The 22,798-nt window shown below is 37.5% G+C and overlaps 1 protein-coding gene and 1 pseudogene across 1 annotated transcript; both read left to right on the top strand.

Moving 5' to 3' along the window:
* The first annotated feature begins 1,577 nt into the window (after positions 1 to 1,577).
* Positions 1,578 to 5,690, top strand: LOC137715351 (protein SUPPRESSOR OF K(+) TRANSPORT GROWTH DEFECT 1-like). The gene is made up of 8 exons (XM_068454644.1): positions 1,578 to 2,374; positions 2,964 to 3,069; positions 3,543 to 3,741; positions 3,908 to 3,976; positions 4,068 to 4,142; positions 4,320 to 4,418; positions 4,566 to 4,721; positions 5,296 to 5,690. The coding sequence occupies exons 1-8, from the start codon at positions 1,903 to 1,905 to the stop codon at positions 5,419 to 5,421; spliced, it is 1,302 nt and encodes a 433-aa protein (XP_068310745.1). The 5' UTR covers positions 1,578 to 1,902; the 3' UTR covers positions 5,422 to 5,690.
* Positions 5,691 to 7,104: 1,414 nt separating this feature from the next.
* Positions 7,105 to 12,358, top strand: LOC137714363 (subtilisin-like serine-protease S; annotated as a pseudogene).
* The last annotated feature ends 10,440 nt before the right edge of the window (positions 12,359 to 22,798 follow it).

Genomic DNA, 22,798 nt, shown 5'->3' with positions numbered 1-22,798 from the left:
CGTTGATCCATGCGTGTATGGTTGGTTTTGAAGTTCGTCTGTACAATATTAAAGGAATGGAAGAAATCCGAGAGGGAGGAGGGAGAGAGAGTCACAAAAGAGTGGTATGGGTGTGTGTGTGTCCTTTTGAGTCAACAACCAAAAACAACTAAACGACACCCCACAACACCAACTAACGTCCAAGGGCAATTTAATCTTTTCACACCTACGGTACAAATAATTCGGGACAGGCTGTCACAATTAATCCCAAGTGAAATTACAATTATTAGCCACAAGAAGCCTTGACTAATTTCAGGAAAAACCCTCCGACCAAAATTGCATCAAATTACTTTTATAAATATACTAATATAGCTATGCATTAAGATAACTAGACATATTCAAACATGGTGATTAATAATTCAAAACTTGCATGCAGAATATCATAAGCAAACTGAAAAGCTAAGGCTTATAGCCTTACCCTAGCAAAATGATTAGTTACGTAGAACCATAATTAAAAAGTACAATATTATTAAAAATATAGATAGAAAACACCTTATAAATAAACTTAAATCGTCAAAAGCTCTCTAAACTGAATTCCCCAAAGTAGTGCGTTTTTAACCCTAATAGCTAAATATACTACTACAAAATAAAATCCTTACCATAAAAGTTCTTCTAAAACTAGGAAATATAATAAGTTTAGAGAAACTAAGAAACATAATCCTAATGAATAATGGGAAATCTGTCAGCAAATTGATCAGCCGCTTTATGGGCTCAAAACAGTTCCAAAATGGACTAAAGATAACTATTTTTAAAGTTTAAGATGTCCTGAACGTATATCTAGAAGGGTCCATTGTCAAAAAACATCTTCCTGGACGCCAACAAGTCCAATTAAACTCAAAATGTCACTTTAACAGTAGTGTGCACTGCTCATTTATTTCATCAACATAAATTATCAGCTTGATAGAAAATTTTGAAACTTTGATACGAATAAGTTGAGAGACTCACAAACATCTTTCAATTGAAAGTACCCCAAAATTCATCTGTTTGATCATATTTTGCTCAAGAGGAGGTCGCATGTCTTACATTTAGAATATAAACCAAAGTATCAAAATTCTCACATAATAACTAATAAATAATACTAAGATTAGGGTAAAATATATAGCATAATATTGACTCATCAATACTCTAATTGCCTTCCATATTAACCCATCAAAATTCTATGGCCCCACTCACTTTCTCTTCATCGCAACTCCCCTTCGTCCTCTTCATGAAATTAGGAAGAGTGATGACAAGGTTGTGGACGTCATGAGTTCTCTTCACTGTTTGCAGGTATATTATAATTATGGGAAATGATCATCTTCATATCTCTTCTTCCTAATCCATCAAGTTTAGAGATTCAGGCCGTTAAAATTTAATAATCATACTAATTTATATTCTGATTCTACTGAATGAGTGAACAATTTTAAATAAATACTTTTTTATATCGATTTTAGAACATTTTAATAAACAATTTTTAATGAAAATCCAATTTCTTCAATTTAATTAGGCATAATAAAGAAGGAACCTTCCCTTGAATTGAAATCCTTCGTGATCAAATACTTTTCAAATTTCCAAACGCGTCCTCGTGACAAAAGCAATGTTACACGGAAGGACAACCCTTCTCCCTCCTCTCCCTTTCCTCTTCATCCATCCGATCCGAAGCTCTTCGATTTTTAATTTTCCCGATAACCAAACAGGTCTTAACAAATCAGAAAATAAAATCTAGGGCTTCAGCACCTGCAAATCAGGCTCCAATCCCCCCTTTTATTTTTCACCCCATCGATATGAAATTATTCGAACTCTAGGGTTTCTTTTCCCCTTTTCGATTCCGGTTTCGGAGTTCCAAGTTCTGTATGTGTGATCGGTCAGGCGAGATTAAAAGAGATGTATAGCAATTTCAAGGAGCAAGCGATAGAGTACGTGAAGCAAGCCGTGCAAGAAGATAATGCGGGAAATTACGCCAAGGCGTTCCCTTTGTACATGAACGCATTGGAGTACTTCAAGACCCACTTGAAGTACGAGAAGAACCCTAAGATCAAGGAAGCAATTACCCAGAAGTTCACCGAGTACTTGCGCCGCGCCGAGGAGATTCGGGCGGTATTGGATGACGGAGGGCCGGGCCCGGCGTCTAACGGGGATGCGGCGGTGGCCACCAGGCCCAAGACCAAGCCCAAGGATGGGGAAGGCGGCGATGGGGAAGATCCGGAGCAGGCGAAGCTCCGGGCAGGGCTGAATTCGGCCATTATAAGGGAGAAGCCCAATGTGCAATGGAATGATGTTGCTGGTTTGGAGAGTGCCAAGCAGGCCTTGCAAGAGGCGGTTATATTGCCGGTCAAATTCCCGCAGTTCTTCACTGGTAATAGATGGGTTTTCCCTTTTGTTTTGACAGTGATAATAGTTTGCTTCAATTTTGATATATTGACTTTAGCTAGAAAGTTGAGATTTTTGATTTAGAATTTGTAATGGGTAGTTGTTAAACTTAGGGTAAATATTGGATTTTTACGGTTTCAACACGGAGTGTGAATTATATACTGTTGATGGCTAAAGCAATATGGGGTTGTAATTGGTTTTTAGTTCTAAGTGTTGCTGGTGCTGCATTATTGCCTTGAGTAATGTTGGGGTATTAGGCATTATATTTTCCGATATGTGGGGAACTTTGTCTTCGATAGTTTATATGTCTCTACCTTAGTTGGGTTTGCAATTTATTATCCGACATATAAATAATTGATACTTCCGGAACAAAAGTTCATATGTTATCAATGTTGATAGCATTACCTTATTATTATGATATATTTTTCCTCATATCATTTTCATGGTCAATTTGGAAGCACTCTTTTTGTTCATTTATCATTATTATCTTAACCGCTTGATATCTGTTACGAAGTGAAGCTTTCCTTTTGATTCATCCTATAAAAGCTAATTTGTACCCACTTACATACTTTTAGGCAAGAGACGGCCATGGAGGGCTTTTCTATTGTATGGGCCTCCTGGAACTGGAAAGTCTTACTTGGCCAAGGCTGTTGCAACTGAGGCGGACTCGACATTTTTCAGGTAATATATCCATCATTTATGTGATGAATTAAAATCTAACTAATTAAAAGTTGGTTGATACTCTCTAATAGAAAGCACGTGATCGTATAAAGCGAGGTTGGCTCAAGGGGTTAGATGGTACAATATTGCCTTAAGCAATCCATTCCTTATTGAGTACCCACACATATTCGGGCTATAAGCAAGAAATTTAACCCGAGCGCAAAGAAATTTAACCCAAGCCATCAAGGTCCCGTATTACCTACTTGAGCTCCTGTCTTTGAGGTCCCAGTGCCTTTATTTTGAGACCTGGACTCAATTTAAGCTCCCCCGGTGCTTATAGTTGAGAACAGAAAAACTTTTGTTCCAAGTATACTTGACTTAGATATATTGTGCTTGTGCTTATGCTTCCTTTACTTTTGTTCCATTTTATTTCCAGATGTCTCTTCCTGATGATTTATAAATTGCTTCTTTAATGTTCCATTTTCTTCTGCTAGTATTTCTTCTTCAGACCTGGTTTCAAAGTGGATGGGTGAGAGTGAAAAGCTAGTTTCAAACCTTTTCCAAATGGCTCGTGATAGTGCACCATCCATTATATTCATCGATGAGATAGATTCCTTGTGTGGGACTCGGGGAGAAGGCAATGAGAGTGAAGCTTCTAGACGAATTAAGACGGAACTTCTTGTGCAGATGCAGGTATGTTTGTTTTGTGGGAATTAGTGTAGTAAGGCGCCTTCACTATATTTTTGAGGCCCTCAAACTTTTAGTTTTGGATTATTATTGCTATTCCGAGACTCTTTTATTTATTTTTGGTTTGAAGTCATTCATGTTTTCAGTTGATCTTATCTGTGATGTATATTAGGGTGTGGGAACCAATGATCAGAAAGTTCTTGTTCTCGCAGCAACAAATACTCCATATGCACTAGATCAGGTAAGTAGATATATGTGAAATTTTCTTTTATGGTTTCTTCCCTAGTTAATGGAGGCATTACACGAAGGTGGCTAACTGGTAGTACTTACAGGCCATTCGGCGCCGTTTCGACAAGCGTATATACATTCCCCTCCCAGATTTAAAGGCTCGTCAGCATATGTTCAAAGTACTTTACATTTTCCTTTAATTTTGTATCCATTTTCTTTTTATGAAACAGGCAATAAAATAAAATTTACGGGTTCCAGTGATTGATAATTGTTATGGCTTTTATACATATACTAACCCTTTGTGATTTTTTATTTATTTATTTATTTATTTATTTTTTTGTGGATATTCTGAACAGGTTCATCTAGGAGATACTCCTCACAACTTAACAGAAAGTGATTATGAAAGCTTAGCTCGCAAAACTGATGGTTTTTCGGGTTCCGATATTGCTGTTTGTGTAAGCACAAGTCATTCACATTTCTGTGTGCATCTCTGTCTTTTGACTACCTGCAGTGTTCCTTGCATTAAAGGGTTAATTGAGAATAGCTCACAACATCGCCTGTTTGTTTGGTATTTTTGGTTTGCTCTTTTCTAAAATTGGCAGGTTAAAGATGTTCTCTTTGAACCTGTTCGTAAAACGCAAGATGCCATGTTCTTTATCAAGGATCCTAGGGATATGTGGATACCATGTGGACCAAAGCAACCAGGTGCTGTCCAAATCACCATGCAGGAGCTGGCGGCAAAAGGACTCGCTTCACAGGTATCTGTACATGTTTGAATGCTGGAGTTCATAAACTTGTGTACCTGTTTTGGCTCAATATTCTTGTATTTGCTGATCTGTTGAATTCTGGACATACAGTGTAAATACCAGATTATGAAGTAATGGATAATTTTTATTGAGTTTTTCATTTACAAGCCCTTCATAAGCAGCTAAACTTACACTTTAGACAAGAACATTTAAAACCGAATGCAGAAAACACTGTTCTGATTTTGCAACTATGAATAACAAGTGAATAGTTTATTGAGTTCTTGAAGTGTTTTTCTATTTATAGACGGTTTTTTTTTTGTTTTTTTTTGTTTTCAAATTTCCTGACTTAATAGTTCATGTTATCATTTTGAGAGATAAATTTCACTTGGAATGAAATCATCTCTAAAAGGATTGCCAAATTTTCATTGTTTTAAGAAATTACTATTCTACGAATCATGCATGCAAATGAAAAAGGAACTCCATTAAATGGTCAGGTGAACAAATTTGAAGTTTTTCCTTTTAAAAATTATGTTCAATGTTTAAAACTCACCAATGTAATTCTTCTTGCTTATTAAATGCCTTGCAGATCCTTCCGCCTCCTATCACAAAAGTAGATTTTGATAAGGTGCTTGCTAAACAGAGGCCTACAGTGAGCAAAAGTGACCTTGACGTCCATGAGAGGTTCACAAGAGAGTTTGGAGAGGAAGGGTGATGAAGTCTGTGTATTTATATATGACATCAATCTGCACTTGTCGTCATCGCCATGATTTGTACTTTACAAAGTGCTGGTTTTAATGAATTACATACTCTGAATTAGTTTCTTCAACGAGGAAGGTGACTTGACTTCCCTTTTCTGTATTGAGATGGAAACACTGGTGTTTGATACATCTTGAATCGCTTGTTTTGAAATTGTGTAAATGACAGTTGAAAAAGTATTGCTTCAGTCGATATGTCAATAATGTTTGTCCCCCTGTTTGTCGAGTCTTACAGATATCTTCGGACAATTACTTTGATTCCTGTCATATTTTATCTAGTGAGCAGTTGTCACTGTAATGTGTTCGTTCTGGTTTCGTCTAAGATTTTGTACGTTGTCAAATTTTTAGTATCTTGTGAATGATTTAACTTGAAGACTTGGGCATCAGTTTAAGTTGAAAGTCGAGTTAGTTGCTTCACCGGCATTCCTCTGATCCTCTGCAATTTGTTTCTCGGTTAATCTCGTGTGCTTGTAATGGATATGTTTGTTTCAGGAGTGGATGCGCCGTCGGAGGAATTGGGTCCAGACTCCGGCCGAGTTCCATGATCTGGGATTCAATTACCCTCTCCAAATCCTTACTATTTGAAGTCCGTTCTAGTATCTCTTACTGTTTGATTTATTTCATTATAATTTTTTTTTTTTTTTTTTTTTTTTTTTTTTTTTTTTTTTTAAGTATCTCGTTATGTTTTAACACGTAGGAAATTTGATATCTATTTGTAAGACACGTTTGGTACCTAGGATTGGATTGGATACCAGATAAAGGTCGGATTTTGTCAAGATGAATCCCATGATGGAGATTTATCCCTTGCAAAAATTCAGTAAAACGAAGGAAAATTATCCCATTCCACCGTATAACCATTCTATGTTCCAATAGCTTGGATAAAATTTGAAAGTTGACGTTCCTTTTTTACTTTAGCATTCCAAATTAATTTTAGCATTTCTTGAATTTGGTGAATTATTTACTCCAATCTACCAAAAACTATACTTGTGTCTTATATTTGGTTGAATTAGTCTTGGAGTCTAATGTGTGAATTGTGAGGAAGCTACATTTGGAAATCTTCGATTCTTTGTATGCATTAGTACTATGGTCCCGTGATATTTTTCTTCAATTGTAAGTGAAAGGTCTAGGTTCGAATGTTAAAAGCAAATTTGAACCACATTATGAATAGCCCACTCCCTATTCCTTTAGTGTAAATAATACTTTTTGTTAAAAAAACCAAGATATTATATTATTTATTAAAATAAAAAAAAATGAAACAGTAGTGTATGTCCACCACCAGGACTAAATTTCTTTTCAAATATTTGATGCTAATATTAGCAATGGCTCGGCCACTTAGTAGTACGGTGTAGTGGTATTCTTCTTCACTTGTAAGTGAGAGGTCTTAGGTTTGCTTCTCGCCAAAGGCGAATTTGAACCACATTATTGCTAGCCCCATTGTAAAGATAAGCCCACCCCCTCCCTTTATTGTAGATAATATTGTTTGTTTAAAAAAAAAAAAAAATATTAGCAGTGGCTCCATGGGCAAAGAAATGAGCAAGAGAACAGTGACAACACTAGTAAGTTTCAAAAATATAAGAGGAAACTAGGATGATAAAATGTTGGAACAGCTGCGAGTTTAACAAGGCCCCGGACAGCAAAGAATGCAAGGTAGTTTTTCTTTTCAAATATTTGATGCTAATTTCACAGGGGAGTTTAACAAGGCCCCGGGGCCCGGACAAAACTTTAACTTCCCTTGAAACTTGTAGGGAAGTTTTCCTTACGACCAAGGTCTAAACCTCCCAAAACATCCCAACCCGAACCCCAAAACACGGAAGCCAAAAAACGAAAGAAAAGTCACCTAAATACCTCCTTAGCTGTTAAAGAAAGTTAAAGAACGTTTATAGGTAACTTGACAGTTTCTTAAGTCCCTATTGGTAAGATTCTAACGTTAACAGCTATAACGATATTGGACACCCGAGATGATTTCTTTGCAGCTGCTATTGATGTTGAGGCAGATAAAAAACCTATGAGCTGGGATAATTTGCTCACGGTCAGATATGTTCTGTTTGTTTCCTATCAGCTTTTGCTCGTGGTATGCACCTTTGAGACCTTCACTGATAACCGGAAGGGAAGAAGCGTAGTTGTGAACGAAGGTGGTGGTGTGGGAATGATTCTTGTTGATCCATTTCTTGAAGATGTCGGCTTTCAGTTTGTCATCCCAGGCACTCTAATTGGTCAAGAAGAAGCACAGGAGCTTAAAGCATACATGATGACAGAAAAGTGAGTTGTTCAGCCCTTGCTTGCTCAAATGTCAAATGTCTGTCAATCGAAGAAACAACAGTTAATTAGAAAAGAAAATACGTAACTGAGAGTTATAGTTATCAAACAAGTCAGTGTTACTAAGCTTACGGTGAAGTTCTACATCGATTAGAAATTTTGTAGTATTGTTATTACAGGAATCCGTTGCTAGAATCTCCCCGACGATAACAGTTCAGCAAACTAAACCTGCACCAGAAATGGCAGTGTTCTCATCCATGGGGCCAAATATCACAACCCCAGACATTATCACAAAGTAAGTTCTATGAAACGTTATTTTCTCTTCTCAAATACCCAAAACTACTTACAAGAATTTTGGGGGGGGGGGGGGGGGGGGGGGGGTGGGTTTAAAAGGCAATCATCAGTGCATCTTGTGTAGGAGTAAATGAACAAATGACTTCGAACAAATAATTAACCGTGCAAATTCCTATTGCAGCCAGGCAGCCAGATATTACAGGACCAGGGGTGACTGTTTTAGCAGCATGGTCTCTGGTGGTAACTGCTGTCATTTATAACAAAATTTCCGGCACCTCGATATCTTGCTCGCATGTATCTACACTTGCAGCAATTTTTATATCATACCAACCGTCCTGGAGTCCAGCAGCCATAAGAGCAGCTCCAGCGTGGGAGTTTGCTCGGGGGACAGGCCAGGACAAAACGGCTCGAGAGCCCGGCCTGCACACTCCAGGGTGGGGAGTCCGAGGGACAGTGGAGGCCCGAGCACTAAGCCTGTGAGGAATTGCTAGCCCGTGAGCTCGAAGTGGATCTGACGCAGGGCTGACGTCATCCAGGCATTAGCCCAATTTTTTATTTATTTTTGTCAGGCGCGTGCACCTCACCCTCGCGTGGGGGTACGTCACTCGACACGGTTTCAGCGCCTGGGGCCTGCGGTGCAGTTTCAAAAAGTTATCGTTGGGAAGCCACGTGGCTTCCCATGGTCCCTTGGATCTCAACGGCTATATAATGTGGACCGTTTGATTTGCAACGGTAAAAAAAATAAAAAAAATCTTATTTAATATCAACCGTTGGATTTGAGATCAACAATTGATATTATTCTCCTTTATAAATAATAAAAAAAAAAGAAAAATAGTTTCTAAATTCAGAAATGTTACTGTTGTGCCACGTGGCACAATTTGGAGTGTTGGAATTTAATTTTTTTTTTAAATCCAACTGCATAGATTAATTAGTTGAATAAAAAAAATATAAAAAATTGTAAAAAATGAATAAAAAATCTGAAAAAAAATTGTTTTTACTTTTCTATAAATACATTCTCAGTATCATCTACCTTACACCACAATTTCATATTTTCTCAACTACTTTCAACCACATTTCTATCTTTCTCTCAAAGTTTCAATCTAATTTTTTCAACAAAATGACTACTGATGCAGGTACGAATTGGACGTTTCTTGAAGATGTTGCATTGTGTACTAGCTGGGTTGAAGTTACTCATAGTTCGCTTATGGGTAATGAGATGCAGTTGCAATAAATGTGGAGTCTTATTCATACCAATTATCTTGAGAAAATGGGTGGGAAAAGAACCAAAGAATTGATGTCCAGTCATTGGAAATTACTTAGTCAATCGTTTAGTACGTGGAGAGACGTCTTGGCACAAGCTAGTACTAATCTTCGAAGTGGGGAAAACTACGCGGATTAGGTAACAATATATTATTTATTTGTTTGTACTATACCCAAATTTACATTATAATTATTTGTTTGTATTATTTATTTGTTACCTACTTTCATTATAATTATTTCTTATCCCGCATTGTGTAGCAACTTCAAGCACAAGCTTGGTAAGATGCCAAAACCCTTTGCAAATCCATGTTAGTAGGTTTCCGGAGGTACTCTGTGGTGTAGATAGATTCGATTGCTCCGCAAAACCTCATCAGGGACTCAAGAATGGTTGATTTCCCCATCCTTGTTATCTCATCTACTTGGTCTGCAGATGCTCCATATGCAAGCATCTGCAAGGCAGCGTTAAATTTTTGCTGAAGAAGGAGACCCTTAACACCAAAAGCATCATTCTTTTGCACAAAGTAAGAATCATGGTTGCAAACAGCAATCATGATTTTGTTAAGCAAGTGTCGTTCCATTCTAAAATGACGTCTAAAGCACGTATAAGGGAATGCACTATTACGGACAAAATAATCGTCCAAGAGTTCCGTACCTCGTTGTTGTCTGCTTCTATCAAGGTTTCTAAAACGGCTGGGCCTGCAGATCTGACCCATAACTTGAATGACTTGACGGGAATGTGAGGCTTTACCCATTCTTGCTTCATCATCTCTCCTTCTACACTCCTCATCATCTTCCCTTTCATTTTGGGTCATCTGGAGATTGAACATTCCTTCTGATTGGTTAAACAATTCTTCCTCTTGCTGATCGATTTTCCACAACATCCTTGAAGAAGAAGACATTGTAAAAATGAAGCAGAAACTATGATTAATGATAGAGATTTTGGTGAAGAAGGAAGTAGAAACTACGAATAATGATAGAGATCTTGAGAAAATTGGTGTGAGATTTGTGAGGATGGATGAGGGATTATATGGAGGATTCAGAAAGGATTAGGTTGTAGATAATGCCACGTGGCATGCCGTCATTTGTTAAAAATTTGATGGAAATCTATCCTCAAAGATTGTAAACAGATTATGACACGTGACGCGACGTGATTGATTAATAATCTTATCGGAAATCCATCACCAATAATTGTACTTTCGGATAATGACACTTGGTGCAACGAGTACGATTAAAAATCTTATCGAAAATCCATCACCAATAATTGTCTTTTCGGATTTTATGATACATGGCGCAACGAGAACGATTAAAAATCTTATTCAAAATTACAAATAAAATTAGTTTGTATTATTTTATAACTTTTCGGATAATGACACATGGCGCAATAAGAACGATTAAAAATCTTATCCGGAATTACAAATAAAATTATTTTGTATTATTTTATAAATAAGAAAAATACTAATATTTTATTGTCTATTGCCAGGGCTATTGAAGTGCAACGGTGGAGATGCAAGAGACGGTTACTGTTCATTAAGGCAGTTACTGTTCACTGGGTAGATAGCATAATGTAGTGTCTGGGGGGGGGGGGTTCCCACGTTGGAACTGCTCAATGTCTGCAATAATTGACAACAGGTTACTACAGTTAAAATTTGTTTCCATTGTAAGACCAACTCCAACCCAAGTACTAAAACCTATTTTTCCCTTTCTATTCCCCCCAGCCTATTCCAACCTAGCTTAAAAATTGAACCTAAAACCTAAAACCTAAAAAAGGCCAGATTTAGGCCAGAATTAGTGGTCGAGCCCCCAACCACATGGGCGTGTCTCCCACTTGTCTGGTTGATCAACGGCTCACATTCAAATGGGCTGTTGGTTATCCAACGGTTCACATTTAATTTAGTTAATATTTATAAATTTATTGAATCCAACAGCTGAAACCGAATATGGTCAAATCTAACGATAAAAAAAAAAAGATATAAATGCCCAAATTTAAATTCAATGGTTAAAATAATTATAAATAATTATTTAACTCAAAATTCACCAAAAAAACTCTATAAATACCTATATATTTGTTGAAACATCCACACAAAACTCACTTTTCTCCTACAATTCTTCCAATTTTTCTTTCTACCATCTTCCAAAACCATGTGTTTGCTCATGTGTCTTATGTTTATACATCTGTATCATGTGTTTCATATTCTTCTATAGTGTTTCATGAGTTTCATGTGTCGGTTTAGTGATTTTTAAATGTTTATTGGAATTTAAATATTTTTAAGTTAAATGTTCATAAAATTAATTTAGGATAGTCTACATAATTTTTTTTAAAGTTAAATTTTTTAAAAAAAAAAGCCTAAATTCATTCTTTAATAATCTGGGGCTAAAAAATATATTTATAAAATAATAAGAGCAGAAAAGTTGTTTCTGGGTTAAAACCTAATTTTATGAACTAAAACTTTTAGGTTTTAGGCTAAGTATTGAAGATAGTCTAAAAGTAGCCTAGCAAATTTTAATTTCTGGTCACTGAAGTATTGATTTTCTTTGTCACATCAACCGTCATAGATAATAACAAGTGTCATTGGAAGAGATACAAATGGAACCCCTACCATTCCTTTCAATTATGGATCTGGACACATTAACCCAGCTGCAGCAATTAATCCTCGATTAGCATATGCCCTTGATTCCCATGATGTTATCAAATTTCTCTGCAGCACAGAGGCTGCCTCTTTGCAAATGAAAATCTTCACAGGAAGTTTAGTTTACTGCCCGAAGACTACTACCCCCTCTTACAATTCTAACTACCTTCGATCGGTGTGTCAAAATTGAGTGGAAGGCTTTCTGTTCATCTAACTGTTACTTATTATGGTAGAGGTTCAACAGTCTTTGTTGAAAATGTGGATTATCCAGCAGGTGTAAATGTTACAATTACCAAGCGAACTCAAGTTTACAAGCTACGGGGAAAATATGTGGTTCGGGGTAGATTTCACTCCTATCAAGAATAGTAATGGAAGCTTTGTGTTTGGAGCTTTGATGTGGAGTAACGGAATTCAAAAGGTCAGGAGTCCGATCGGTCTCAATGTGATTTCATTGTAGGAACAAGAGTTCCGCATCATTTCAGATATTAAATCACAGACGAAGTTTTCAACTTTTGAGTGTCCCATCCAATGATACAAGAGTAAATTATCAAACTTTTTGTTGCTCTAACTTGCATATCTATGGTTACGGATGCGGAGTACATACCTTCATATATCTATGGTAGGCATGCCCAACTCATAATAATATCGCCTTATTTTCGTAACTGGTATTCTGAAATCGCTGATAACCAACACTGCAAGAGCAAGAAAGTTAAGCATCCCATTAGCATCATAAATTAATAATTGAGAAGATCACTTATTATTGTTCTTCATTCCTGGTATTTTCATCTTCTAGGTAGGGTGGGCGAAGGACACAATCCTTAAAAAGTTTTAAAAATTAAAGATTTCGTCTATGACACACTCATAAGAAAATCTTAACTATAATTAATTCCAACAATAATAAGAATGCAAGATCCAAAACCTAACGATGTATACTCAGTTTATCATAATATTAGGGGTCATGAAATTTCCGTTGAAATCGTTATGTACGTGTAGCTTATAAAACTGTTCAATAATTGAATTGAGAGCGTTCTCATTTTAAGTTCACGAAGAAATACACTGTCAACTCCAATACAATAGAAGTGGATCAGATGACCAAATACAATAAAGTATCTCAACTTTCTAACAAGTAAAGAAGTGGATCAGATGACCAAATACAATAGAAAATAACTGTGTCAACTCCAATATGAGAATGGCAACTAGGTTGGGGAAACAAAGTTCAAAATAGCAAGAAGAAGTTGGGCAATTCACTAGTGTTCAAAATTAATCGGAACCATGCATGCTTCTTGAACGAGACAGTCTTGTATAGAGCAAGCGCATGCGACATCCCTACCCAAGAATCACTCCCGAGTGGGGGCAATGAAAGTTTCTTGATGTACATAAAAAAATAAAAGAAAAATAAAGTTTTCTGACTTGATGGATGAACCACTACCACAAGCAAAGATAAAGTATCGCCAACGAGTTCAAGTCGTCTGTAAATTTTTCTCCTTTCAAAAGAAACATAACCTTTCTTTTGGACAAGAACATAACTTTATTAAATCAGAAGCTTCTGTCAACAAAAGTGGACAGAGTGAAGTATCACAATTACACACACTAAGAATACCAAGTGACTCCAAAATTAATAGGAAAAAAGAAAAAAAAGCAACTTTAGAGCATCTTAAAGGAGATGTTAAATTTTTAAACATAAAATTTGAATTTGACAGCCTATGTGGCATTTTGACATATTTTAAAATTTTGCTCTCGGTATGTCAAATTAAATATTATTTTATTACACTATTTTCTTTTCTTTTTATTTTATTAAACTATTATTTTATGCCTCTTCTTTCTAAACTTCTCCTATCATCTTCGTTGCCATCGAGTCCTTCCTCTCATCCACCCTCTTCACCTTCCCTCCCTTCTAGCCATTCACCATCTTCGTCCTCGAAGTCTCTGAGACGCCTTTCGTTGAACACCTTCAGTGCAGCAACTCGGCCCACCCACCCACCATCAAAACCCTCAATTTGGACCTCCTGATCGACGACCCATAACGCGATTTGTTCAGATCCAACGGCGGGGACGCTGTCGTTGCTAGGTTTGTGCTGTTTTTCCCAAATTACTCCACCTTTTTGGGGAAGCCAGGGTTTTACATCAACACCCTGCATATTGCTACTTAAAACTACTGTCCATCCACCACTTGTAACTAAATACCCAAATGGCAAAAACCCAGTAACTACCAAATATCTCACTTTTTTTACCTTTCCGTTGAATTTACGAGTAATGAATTTTCCCAACCTACCCCACTTCTCCGAATTTCCTCCTCCCCCACTTTCCCATCAATTCAATGCTTCACATGGCCGTGGCACGTGGAACCCATCTGGGATTCACATGATCATCGACTTCTCGCTTTCTCTGATGAGATCGTTCCAGATTTGTGTGAATGCTCGGATGATAACATCGTGATGGGATGCAGAGTTGAGCTCCACAAAGCAGCTGAGCAGCTCCTGCAGATGGTCATTCGAGTAAATTGCTATAAAGGAAGGGGCTGGGGACAATGTTGCTCTTAGCGGTGGCGAAGCAGGCGGTGAAGATGGGGTATGGCAGAGTAGACAAGCTGCGCTTCTCAGGTTCGAGTGTGAGAGGAGAGTTGCATATCTGATAAAAAAAATTAATAAAAAAAAATATTTGACGCTACTGTTAAATTTGACAGTGACAGCAAATGAGAGAGTTGGTATTTCATGTCGTGTCATATCACATTTGACTTATTGGTAGGAAAACATTACAATTGTTTATTTTTTATTTTTTATTTTTTTAATTATTATTGCTGATTTGGAAATTTTGACATCTCTTTTGGAGATGCTCTTAACAAAAACAACACACTATAATTACCCTGATTGTAATCATCAACAAAGAGCTACTCCTCATTGCAACAACACACTATAATTACCCTGATTGTAATCATCAACAAAGAGCTACTCCTCATTCCAAATAATTGGCAAGAAATTAAGGACATCTGTTTCAATTCTCCACTCCACACCTTCACTTTTCTCAAGTATCACCCTATTTCCGTCCTTCTAAATAACTGTTGCGGAACCAAAGTGAAGGCTTTCCTAAATCAATGGGTGCTTTAGTCTTTTAATCTCTCGGGTTTTAGTATTTAAATATTTAGATTTTGTTTTTTGCAGAAGAAATATTTAGATTTTTAGTCGTTTGATTTCCTATTTACATGAGGATTAAGATTATTTCCAGTTTGATTAGGATTAGATTTAGTTTCCTATCCTATTTTGGATTCGGATTTCTTTCCTAAAATAAGTGTGCTTTCCTGCGCTCATTAGGTTGAAGGCTTTATAAATATCCCTTGTTATGGGTTGTGTGGAGTCGGATAGTCAATGACGTGAAAGGTCACCAGGTAGTTGTACGGCCCAACTGGACTGATAGCTTTACTATATCAAGCGATATGACTGGGATTCCGTTGAAATATGGAGGATAGTTTTGCTTTAGTTGATGTTGTCTAGGATTCCCATCCTCTCAGCTACATCTTTGAAGAAGATGTTGACCCTATTCCCGTTGTCTACCAACACACGGTTGACTAAGGCATTAGAGATTTGTTTATGACCAACGCATCGTCGTTAGGGGAGTAGACACCTTCCACATCCCAATCTGAGAACATTAGGATGTTAGAATTGATGGGAAAGGTTTGTTAATGGTCGCCATCATCTTGAGCTTCTTGCCTGCAGCTTTTCTTTATTTCCTAGTTTTTCCCATGCGTTCCTTCTCCTGTAGATCCAGTTAACATTGAGTATAGGACTTTCCACCGAACCTTGGTTCTCAAAAGATTTTGGTGTCTTTGTGGACTTCTTGCGTGATGCTTTTGGAGCGGGGCGGCAACACTGTGCACCAAAGTCCAGAACATCGGTTCTTGCTTGGGTCTGAACATGATATCTTCCACAACTTGCACCCGTCTCTCAAGGTCAGTGATCCTTCCTCATTCTTTGGTTATTGATGTCATGCGAAGCATGTCGACTGAAGCATATACTTGCGACAAACTTTTCCAAATTTTTTCTATGGCGAGAATGTCCCCGTCTTCAAAGAAGGTGTCACGTACAGTGGTGGCGCAGGTGTAGCATGTCTGTCAAAGCCTTAAGCAGTGGACAAGAGAATAGATATGCAATATAAGACTCAAGTAGTAGGTAAGAGAATATGTATGCTATTGTGTTACATGAGATGAATCCTAAAAGGTTGTATTTATACCAGTTGAAGACAGGATGTTTTAGGACAGTAGAATCCTTACTAAATCGAGAGAATACTAGAGGATATATAGGAATAGATACTGTGTCTAATTACTTGTGACGCATGCCAATCCTTAGATTGTAAGAACTCCAAGATTATCGGAAACATGTTGATTCCTTGCTGAATTAGGTTTTCATATCTTACGGAACAAGCATGGTCAATCTTAGCAAAGTCATTGGACTTCGCCCACAGATTCTAGAATAGGATGATGGTGGCTTCGCTGCTCCGTTTATTGCACTACGCAGCGGAGGCTGTTGAGTTCATGAACGAACTTTACACTATCCATGTCCCGTTTCAAAACTCCCCATCTCTTAAATTATTATAATAGTTTCAAATTCTTCCCTCTCCCTAATAATAGTAATTTTTTTTAAAAGGCTAAAGCCACATGCCCGTGGAAGGGGATTGTGGGGCGAGGTGGTTTTACTAATGAACTCCGATGCCTAAGTTAATTTTCCTGAAAAGATAGTGAGATTTGGGGTTGAGTTATAAAGAGTTAACTTCAACTTATATGACAAGTGTACAATGAGGGGTATTTATAGGAGCATGGCCAACCACATAGGAGGAGAATTCCACACCACATGTCGACCTCCAATTGTCCAAGTTGTGTCATCCGATGGGTGGAGTTGTACTTGTGCAATGACAGTACAAGGATAATCCTTGAGGATATTATTAAAGTTAATTAATAATATCCCAAGACTTATCTTAGAAATTTCTTGATTGGATGTGATCGGGCTTCCTTGAGTAAAGTAATATTTCTTCAATTGAGAAAGCTTAAAAGGTAGGAAAAGTTCTTAATTCTATCTTTAATTCACTTGCCTTGTCTCTTTGCCATGGGTAGGCAGACATTGGAGAAGTTGTACTTAGCGACTCAGGTTTTCTTGGTGATTGAATTGCACGTGAAACGAATGTGGACATCGCCAATTAAAGATGGCATTCTCGTTAATTGTGGATAAAAGTTCACGTGTCGGCTCCAAAATTTTTTGAATTATTTTTTATTCTACACAATGACACGAGTACTGACTCATTATCAAAATGGCCAACCCTAATGTCGTCCCAAGTCTCTGAAGTTATAGAAGTATGATTTTTTCACACGAAGTCAGCATACACAAAATTGTTCCTCAAGTTAACCCATCTCGTGCAATTGTTATTTTCTTCTCAATTGACCTGATCTTTCTGTCCATTTCGCAAGGACTAATTTGCATGTACAGAGTTGAAGCTCTTAGAAATGCAAGCCTAAGTGACATTTCATTATATTCTTTTAAATAGTCCCCACCCACCCCCCCAAAAAAAAAAAAAAAAAACAAATTTTGTGGTCAATTATCAAATAGTTGGTTGTGCTAAACTGAAGTACACATCACTTGCATTATCACAGACTTAAGTACACTCAAAACGGTGCAAAAAAACTGAAGCTGAATGTTTACCAAACACAAAAACAGATCCCAACTTTTTTCAGAATCACCTCAGTACCAAACCAGGCCTAAAAGCAACAAACCATTCTTTTGTTTCGTGTTCAACTAAATCACATTTTGCCGCAGCTGCCACACATCCAACTAACGAACCATTCTTTTGCAATGTCGCACAACAGATATCACTACAAGAAACTCTTGCATTATTTGCTACTGGGGATATGGCAAGTTTTGGTCATTGAAAACGAGTATTTGTAATCGAGCCTACATAGTTTTTAGGACACATCTACTTACATGGTACATGAATGAGAAAGAACGAGGATAAAACGAAATGAGAAATGAATGAGAATGAGATAAACAACCATTCTTTAAGTTAATGGGATATCTTCAACTTACTCAAATCCTATGCGACCCACCCACTTTTTCATTTATTTGGTTGTTAGTAAACACGTGAGCGGAATGATACCCATTCCTTGCTAGTTAACATGCTCTTAAACTGTTGCTAAAAATAGGTTTTAAGGATGAAGCTTTTAGGCATGCCCGAGTATGCATGGTTCTCTTAAAGGTTTTCTTTTCTTTTCGTTATAGTGGTTTTCGTCATTCGTGACTAATTTGCGAGCTGTATCCTTCCGGGAAATGGAAAAAAAAAACAGAGAAAAAGTGAGAGTGAATTTGCATGCTGCTGTTAGGAAAATAATAGCTTTATGTGCAAGTAATTAATTGGTTTGGTGGCTGTTTTCTTCTTCAAATTATTGCGTTCTGGGTTCAAACTTTACTTATCTTCTTAGTGTAAATTAGAAAAACTTTACATAGTTGTATTCGTCATTCGTCCTTCTATATATTGTTAGGAATGTAGATCAATTTTGTCGTTGTAATATGGCGTTTGTATAGTTGGGTTTAATCTCTCACGTTGTTAATATGGCGTTGATATTCAATTGCAATATCATGTTTATGTCGTTCGAGTCGCTCTATGTATTAATGAAATTGGGATATTCGCAACCCATGCCATGTGTACAACACATATGCACATGAGAGAAAAGCTCCTGGGTGCAATCCAGAATGGGCTGAAAGCTGTGGACCCTCATTATTGATAATTCTAATAAATTCATAAATGTTGTAAACTTTCCTAATTTAAGTGTGATTACGTATGGACTTGTTCCTAGGGGATGAAGGATTTCTTCTCTCCCTTATTACTATCAATAAAGGCACTACGTAGGGAGGAATAACACACACATTCCCCTACATTCTACAAACACATCTCTCTCTACAATCTTTCCTTGCCGCCGGCCCTTTTCCCCTAGTCAAGTAAAATAGGCTACAACATCTTATCAGCATGCTCTTTTCGCTGCGCTTAGGAATCTGACGTGGAAGCTTTCTGCATCAAACCAGTTCATCCATATCATCACAAAATCAGGTTCTTCCTAAACAACGGTTTTTATCTCGATATTTTTGCAGCCTTGATAGCATGAACATTCACCATAATGCATGACCAAACTTTATGTTTTTCGAATTTTAGATTCTACATAAATTGTGTATGCATTATATTCATAATTGTTGAATTATGTGAATTTGATATTGCCATGAATTTCATCAAATATATGTTCATTCATTCAAATTATATATGCATTGAATTGAATTGAAAAAAAAAAGAAAAACAAAAGAAATCGAAAAACGCTAGGGTTCTTCGAATGCATGACCTCGAGCCGCTCGTTCAGCATGCAGCCTGTGTGGCTGAGTCATGCCGAGCTGCGAGACCCCAAGCCGGAGCTGAGGGCTCCAAGTTTGAAAACTCAGAAATCTCGTCGCCTTCCATGGCATCTCCACTGTTGCAAGTTGGCCTGCAACCAATCCTCACCCATATGTCAACATTTTTGATGACCTGCAGTTCGTCCCCGGCAACTATTGATCGAGATTCACTCGAATCTCATCGAAATTTTTGAAAATTCAATTCAAATTTTTTCTAGGGTTTGGTTGTTAGAACATTGAGATTTCTCTATCTCCGTTCATATTCGTGGTCCCCATTGACCCACGAACTTGCCTTTAGCATTGTTGTCCCAAAACATGACTGCCTGAAGTGGTGGCGCATGTCTTTTTCCCCGGCGAGTGCACTCAGCTACGGCTGGGGTGTTTTTGGTCCCAACCCATGCCCAATTTGGGCTTTGATATCTCGGTCTACATTTTTTTTTCTTTCTTTGGGCTTGCCTGTAGCGGTCCAAACCATTAGTTCGGCCCGTACAAAAAAAAAAGGATTTTCTTCACTGGGCTTGCCTGAACCGACCTGGTCCAAAATATGACACCAACCTAGGATTTATGGTGTCCCCGATGCATCGGATATGTGCCCTGTAATGGGCTCTCCCTTGCCTTTTTTTTTTCTCTCTTACCTTGGGCCTGCAACCCACCCGAGACAATTCTAGCCCAATATGGGCCTGGACTTCACATCAGAGATTTACTTAGCCCACCCTTGGCTTTAAATTTGGTCCAAAGTTCAAATAATTAATTCAATTATAATTATAGACCTGAAGTTCTATTTGCATATTTCCTTGTTGCATATTTTTGTATATATATTTGCTTTATCTACAGGAACATATGAACCTGAAGTTTATAATTATTTCAAAACTTGAAGTTTTCCTTAAAATCATCACCCATGAAAACCCGAAGTTTTTCATGCAAATTTTAACCAATACATGTCTATTAGAACCTGAATGTTCTAATCCTATATGAATGGATTGATAGTTTTTCTCCATTGCACTAATCACATCTTATCCATCTATTTTGTGATAGGAACATGTCGAATTTGAACAAACTCGACTTCACTGCTTTGGAGGTCTCTGGAATGAACTACCTTAAGTGGGTCCAAGATGTGAAGCTCCACCTCACTGCAAAGAATTTGTGTCCTGCCATTGAAGATGAGACGGACAATTCGGTTGGCAAAGTTGAAAAAGCCACTGCCATGATCTTTATCTGAAGACTTATTCATGATGCCCTGCAAACTAAGTACCTTGCTGAGGAGGATCCATGAGCACTATGGGTCACTTTGGCTGATCGTTTTGATCACAAAAAAGGACATATTCTTGCCTGAAGCAGGACATGACTAGCAGCATTTGCATTTCCAAGACTTTAAGTATGTGAATGAATCTGTGAATGAATATAATTATGAAGTTTGTCGAATTTGATCATTTCTCAAGTTTTGTAATGAAACTTTGACCAAAAAAGATCTTCTAGAGAAAACCTATTCGACCTTCTCTGCTACTAATATTGCCCTGCATCAATAATATAAAGCTCAGAAGTTCACTAAGTTTTCATATTTGATCTTTGTTTTACTTCTCGCTGAAAAGGAGAATCAGCTATTGATGAAGAATCATCAAACTTGACCTATTGGGGCGAATGCTGTGCTTGAAGCACACTATAGCACAAACCAACACCTAAAATTCCAAAAGAGGCATGGTAGGGGCCACCAGAAGCCACCTCGTCAAGGTCAATAGAGCCAAGGCCCATCTAAAGGAGGAAATCGAGCCCAGAAGCACCTTAACATCGCTCCTAAGGCCCTAAACTTCAAGAATAAGGGCAAAGCACTTGAAACCATGGATGTGGATATGTGCTATCGTTGTGGTTCAAAGGACCATTGGTCCTGTGTTTGCTGAGCTCCTCACAAGGTTGTAGCTGAATATCATTCTTGTCGTAAGAAGTTTCAATGAAACTTTATGCAAGTGGACGAACCAGATAATACCAAGATGGAGGTTTCTGACTTTTAAAAGGCTGTTACCCTTATGGAAGATTAGAATCTTAGACATAAACTATTTTTTTTAGCTGAATTAGACATTGGGGCCGAATTCCATAGTAAGGGCCGAACCCCCATTTATTTTTTGGTTAATTTTTGAACAATTTTCCTTTATGTTTGGATTATTTGTTGGTGATTTGTTTTTGGATATTAAGTTTTTAATTAATTTCCGTCCTTGAATACTTAAAATTATTTTGAATGGATATTTGTTTTTTAGAACTTTTATGCATGTGACCGATTCAAATTAATTTTTCATTCTAGGTATGACTAGTGGGGAAGTTAGTTGTCTGGCAGACATTGCAACCATGCACACCGTTTTGCATGAACGCATCTATTTCACTAACTTCATACCTGAGAATGCACATCTGACAACCCTTTTAGGCCCATCGAACTTGATCGAAGGATGCGGTAAGGCACGTATAATATTGTCCAATGGTACAATTTTGACCATGGATGAGGCACTTTATTCTCTGCGTTCTGGAAGACGTTGTTGAGTTTTAAGGATATTAGAGATAACAATTACCATGTTGAAACCCATGTACAAAATAGAGTTGAATTTATGTGCATAATTTCCTACGAATATGGCCAGAAGCGTATTCTAGAGAAGATGAAGCGTATTTCGTTGTCTGTATACTACGACCATATGCCTTATAGAAAGCCATTATTTGGCCGGCCTTACCTCTAGGACCGCACACAAAATTACACTTTGGCATGATCGTTTGGGACATCCTAGACGAATAGTGATGCGTCGTATCCTCAAATCATCACACGTGCATCCAGTAACTCGAAGTTTATGTTCGATTTAAGGAATCACATTTCAAACATGTTTTATTAGAAAACTTATTACTAAGCCTTCTTATGACAAGATTCGATCGAATCCTCCCATTTTTCTACAACGGATTCAGGGGAAATTTGTGGACTGATTCACCCTCTATGCGGACCATTTAGATATTTCATGGTTTTGGTTGAAGCTTCCACATGTTGGTCACACGTGTGCTTGTTGTCCACAAGGAACACTGCATTCTTGAAACTATTGGCTCAGGTTATCAAGCTTAGGGCTCACCATCCTGATTATCCGATTAAATCTATTCGGTTGAATAATGCTGGAGAATGCACATCTAAAACTTTGATGACTATTGCATGTTGGTTAGGGTTAAAGTTGAACATCTTGCACCCCATGTTTATACCCGTAACGACCTGACAGAGGCATTCATTGAGCACTTACAAATGATTGCTTGATCGTTGGTCATACATACTAAGCTCCTGATCGTTGCTTGGGGCCATGCAATATTGCACGCAGCCATATTGATCCGCCTGAGGCTTGTTGCGACCTAACCATATAGCACATTTCAGTTGGTTATCGGATACAAACCTAACATATTGCATCTACGCATTTTTGGTTGTGCAGTCTATGTGCCGATTTTGCCAACCTTACGTACAAAAATAAGGC

The sequence above is a fragment of the Pyrus communis genome, chromosome 14 (genome assembly GCF_963583255.1).
Source record: "Pyrus communis chromosome 14, drPyrComm1.1, whole genome shotgun sequence".
Classification (NCBI taxonomy): domain Eukaryota; kingdom Viridiplantae; phylum Streptophyta; class Magnoliopsida; order Rosales; family Rosaceae; genus Pyrus; species Pyrus communis.
The sequence above is the reverse complement of the archived record's forward strand: the minus strand, read 5'-3'. Positions and strand labels throughout refer to the sequence as shown.